Below are 5,335 nucleotides of genomic sequence, written 5' to 3' on the forward strand. Positions count from 1 at the left end.
ACTGCTTTCCCTACCCCGGGACCCCTGGGAGAAGATTTCAAAGATGATACCACTTCAGACAGACTACTCACCTCTCCAGACAAAACTGAAGCTCTCATTAAGTACATCCTCGGCAAAATCTCTGCAATGAGAAAGGAGGTAGGTAGGCTTGCCTGAGGGTGATGGAGGGCCTGTGTGGGCATCTATTTCCTTGCCCTTGGATGTGGACGGGAGGATCTGCACTGGGAGGTCTTTGCTGGGTTTGGAGGCAATTTAGATTTGAAGCCAAAGGGGCAGACTGTGTCCTGTAATTTCTCCTCTGCTGCTGGTCCCAGGTAGTTCCTTTTCCTCTTGGAGAATTTACAGTGGGGCTGGGATCCATGCTCCCTGGCCCATTCTCAGCTCCACACTTGGTGTGAGCTGAAGGTTACACTGCCTCTCAGGACTTCCTTTTCCACAACCAAAAAATAAGGTCTGTCAATCTTTTTCGTGTTTCGGACTTTGGGAGGATTAAAAATCACCACCTGAAATGACTGTACAGCTTCTCAGGACAGTCACAGTTCTTTTAGGTGACGCCAGCTCAGTGGTTAGGGATTCCCCAAAGTCATTCTGGCATATAAAATGCACACCTGATAGCCCACTGAAGTGGCAAAATCGTAGGTACGTTAAAGCAGCTCCCAAGCTTTAAATGTAAGGTAGTTTGGCTCTGCTTCGGTAGAAAGGAAAGAACACTGGAGAGGGGATTGGGAGCCCCAAATCTAGTTCTGGTTCTGCTGAACAAGCTTTGTGATCTTGGGCAAATTCTCTACCACTTCTGGGCCCCATCTGTAAAATTATGGAATTGGACTAGATGATCTGAAAGGTCCTTCCAGCTGGGACATTCTATGGCTCAAATTATATTCACCCAATTATCATCAAAAATTCCTGTTATTTATTAAGTACCTACTGTGTGCCAGGCACTTTATAAAGATATTGTGTCTTATCCTCACAGTAAACTTACAGGGGAGGTATTTCATTATCCCCAACTTGGAGAGATAGGGACACTGAGACTTGGAATAGGTCATAAACGTGAAGTCACAGGTGAGGCTAGAATTGAACCCAAGTGTGCTCATCTCCTGTAGACCTTGCTTGCCTGGAGGCTAACGGATTGTGACTTCACTTTTCTTAGAGAACTTCCTGGCCATGAGGGCCAGAGGGCATCAGCCCTCTAGTGGTGTTTGCTTTAGGGGCACTTATACGATAACGGTTCTGATATTCTTTCCCAGATGTGTGAGAAGTATGACAAGTGTGAAAACAGCAAGGAGGCACTGGCAGAAAACAACCTGAACCTTCCAAAAATGGCAGAAAAAGACGGATGCTTCCAATCTGGGTTCAATCAGGTACGAATGCAGTACGTTCACTTTTAGCTACTCCTTAGTAAAAAGTTCTCCGTCTTGCATGCAGTGTCTGTATACATATAGACCAGGCAGGTAATCAAGAAGGGGATAAACGTGAAGAGTATCATGTAAATTTCACGAGGAGCCCAACTTAAACGCTATTAAAGGCAACTTATTTTTGAACAAATTGGTCAGAGATAGCCCCTCTGTGCTGGAATTTTCACAACAGTCAAATGTTAGGAAACCCCACAGGTTTAGCTAGTTTATCCTGCGTAAGTTGGTGCAGGGACCTTTCTCCTCTTTGGCTGCCCTTGGCAGGATCCAGCCCTGCCCTCCCTGCTGAGGTCATTCTCTATACCCTTCTCCTGCCAGACAGTGACATAACCTCCACTGACTTCTGATTATTTCATAAAAGGAGGTTTCAGCCCTTTTATTTCATAAAAGGAGCTTTCCGCCCGACATTGACAAGGGCAGGAGTGCAGCCAGAGGGAAGAGCATTATGGAGAGAATCAGAGGAAGGCCCCTTGCCACAATCTAGCATCTAGTGGGCTTTGGGGAAAATGAAGCGGTGCCTCTCACTGTCCAGATATTTTAAATGGGGCAGCTGATGCTGTCCTTAAACAACAGGTCTCAAAACATGAGACATGATGCTTTGAGCATCCAAGTGTGATCCTGGAGCACTGCAGCTTCAGCATCATGTCTCAAAACATGATGCTTAAGAAGTACTTGAAGTTCCCTGGAGGGGCAGACGGAGAAGTTATTGAATTAGAGCAATTTTAACTTTTAAAATCGATTACATCTTCCTAGCAATAACCAGTTTTCCCACCACCTTTCCTCAGGAGACTTGCTTGATGAGAATCACCACCGGTCTTCTGGAGTATCAGATATACCTGGACTACCTCCAGAACGAGTATGAGGGTGATAAGGGAAGCATCGAGGCTGTGCAGATTAGCATCAAAGCACTGGCCCAGATCCTGAGGCAAAAGGTGGGTGTCTTCTCATCCCCTCACTTGGCTCAAAGAAAGCAGCCTAGACAACTCGGCAGTGCAGAGCCAATTCAAAAGAGATGGCCATGTGTGACGGAAAGGACCTGAGAAATATTTCCTGATAGTTAAAACTTTTTCTTTTTGCTCTCTTCTGCAAAAGACATCAATAACTGTATTTAAAACTCTGTTAAATGGGGAGGGTTTTAACATCAACTTCTAAGAGCTTAAGAAATAAGAAAAAAATACCTGTAGATGCAGAAGGAAGCACATTCAACCTCACATAGTGATGCACATAACAGAACAAAGAGCACAACAATTATTTTAATATTGCCAATTGACATTCGTGTTATTATGGTAGTTTCAACTCCTTTCCCTTACTCTTTTGCCAAAGAGTTAATGCAGAGAAATGGCTAAAGGCTGAAAGCACAAGTACCAAGAGCTCTGGTCACTACCAGCTAGCCATTCAAATGCCACATGGTGGAGGCCTGATGGCACAATTTGTGGATGAGCCAAAGTGCAAAGAGAGGGCCCTGGACTGAGAAGCAGGCACATGGGTGCTAATCCTGCCTCTGCCTTTTCTAAACCAGGGCTAAACCAGGTTTCCCTAAACCAGTGCTTCTCCCACTTTAAGGTGCACAAGAGCTTCCTGGAGGATCTTGTTACAATGCGGAGTCTGATTCAGCAGGTCTGGGGTGAGACCTGAGACTCACATTTCTAACAAGCTTCTGGTGATGCTGAGGCTGCAGTGCTCCAGGATCACACTTGGAGGTGCAAGGCCTTCCACAATTACTTAGCTCCATGTGAGTGGGTCCATTGAGAGGTGTTGCCCAGTCCTCTTCAAGCCCTCAGAGCAGTGGACTCTTAACAGATGCGGGACGACTGGGTGAGAGCAAAACCAGAGAAAAGTATTAGAGTTCCCTGAAGAACCTATTAAAATGCCTTTAACTCAAAGTTCTTCATTTATCTATTGAATTCCAACTACGCGCCAGGCACTGTTTAGGATAACAGAAGACACGTAAGATACTATGGCTACCCATGGAATGCTTATGGTCTAACGGATACAGAGCAGCAAAAAGATTAGAGCTCAGCTGCTGTGAGCGGGTCCTAAGCTCTGTGGGCTCAGAGGAGAGGCACCTCCCCCTATCTGGGCAAGTCAATGCAGGTGGCCCCAATCCGCTCCTTCACCCCAATTTGAACATCTCCCCACAGGCCAGAGTATCTCTCCACTGCAAAAGATCTGTTCAGTATTTAAACAATTCGTTTTGTTTTCTGTTCCCTTCAGGTAAAGAATCCAGATGAAGTAACCACCCCTGACCCAACTACAAATGCCAGCCTGATGAATAATCTGCAGTCACAGAACGATGACTGGATGAAGAACACAAAGATTATCCTCATCCTGCGAAGCCTTGAGAATTTCCTGCAGTTCAGCCTGAGGGCTATTCGGATCAAGTAGCTGGGGCACCTAAGATTGCTGTAGTTCATGGGCATTCCCTCCTCTTGTCAGAAACCTGTCCACTGGGCACACAACTTATGTTGTTCTCTATGAAGAACTAAAAGTATGAGCGTTAGGACACTATTTTAATTATTTTTAATTTATTGATATTTAAATATGTGATATCGAGTTAATTTATGTAAGTGATATTTATATTTTTATGAAGTGCCTCTTGAAATATTTTATGTACTTGTTTTGAAAAAGTAACGTAAAAATGGCTATGCGGCTTGAATATCCTTGTTGTTTCGGAGCCAGATCATTTCTTGGAATGTGTAGGCTTACCTCAAAAAAAATGCTAACTTATACATATTTTTAAAAGAAATATTTATATTGTATTTATATAATGTTTAAATTGTTTTTATACCAATAAAGGCCTTTTTAAAAAATATTAGCAACTAAACCTCTGTGTGTCCTGTGAAGCTTAGTATAAACTAGTTTCCATCGCTACCACCACCACTAAAAGAAAAGGTGCAGTCACCTGGAGAAAGATATGATTGAACACCTACTGACTGTCAGGCACCAAGCTAAATGTGTTGCATGCATCATATTTAATCCTTGCATTTGCATACTTTTTTCTGGATGTGGGAGAATGATTCCCTCAGTCACCAGCTGGAAGGTAAACCACAGATTTGAAATCCAGGTCTACCTGCCTCCAGGCTCCCTACTCTTAACCTTTAGGTCACACTACCCCCCAGGGAACTGAGAGATGATGTAGAAAATCCCAAGAGGATACGCGGAATACATTTAAAGATGCAATCAAAAGCCTTCAACATGGTGCAACCACTTGCAGAAGACACAGCAATGTGCAAGTTTCCAAATAATAACTAGAATTTCCGCCTCTCTCCTCTGGGTTCCTCAAACACTGCACAGACCTGTCTATCACAGCACTGACCACATTGTATCACATCTTAAAATAGGTTGATTTTTCTTTCCATCCAGCATGGGGTTCCTCAAGAAGTCAGACTCTATTGTATTCATCTTTGCATCTGGAGCCCATGGCCCAGAACCCGAACATAGGAGGCCCCAATAAACCCTTGCTGAATGAAGAAACCACAAATAAATAATCAAATCTAAGACACACCCGTTCTTAAGGATACATGCTGTTGGTCAATGAGTGGGGAAATTACTGTGCACTTCTGAATCTTTATCTTAAGGAAAAACTAGCAAGACTTGGGAAGAAATATTCTAAGACCTCCCAGAGGAGGCAGCGACTAGTTGGCGCCTGTGTACCTCCCTCCATTTTCTTTCCCACCAGCAACATTCCCTGTCTGCCTTCTCCTCTCACGCCCGCTGAGAGTGGTGGTGAGGGAGACAATCTGGGTAAGTGCCCACGGCCCTACGTCCCACATCAACGCTATGTTGGGAATTTGGCAAAGATTTCCCCCTTGAAGCCCCAGCCATATAAAAGCTCTGTCTTCTAATAAAGCTTTCCCCACCCTAACCACCACGGATGTCTTCCTCCAGGAGAGGAGTTCTGCTGAGCAAGGGAAAGTCCACAGGGG

At 44.4% G+C, this 5,335-nt stretch overlaps 1 protein-coding gene across 1 annotated transcript in view; it reads left to right on the plus strand.

Moving 5' to 3' along the window:
- The window catches only part of IL6 (interleukin 6), a 4,127-nt gene extending 333 nt beyond the window's left edge, over positions 1–3,794 (plus strand). The window contains 4 exon segments of the mRNA XM_007447442.1: positions 1–138; positions 1,245–1,358; positions 2,195–2,341; positions 3,624–3,794. The exon segment at positions 1–138 is cut by the window's left edge and continues 21 nt beyond it. Coding sequence (XP_007447504.1) covers positions 1–138; positions 1,245–1,358; positions 2,195–2,341; positions 3,624–3,794 — 570 coding nt within the window.
- Positions 3,795–5,335: the final 1,541 nt, after the last annotated feature.

Source organism: Lipotes vexillifer, unplaced genomic scaffold, assembly GCF_000442215.2.
Source record: "Lipotes vexillifer unplaced genomic scaffold, Lipotes_vexillifer_v1.1 scaffold474, whole genome shotgun sequence".
NCBI lineage: Eukaryota > Metazoa > Chordata > Mammalia > Artiodactyla > Lipotidae > Lipotes > Lipotes vexillifer.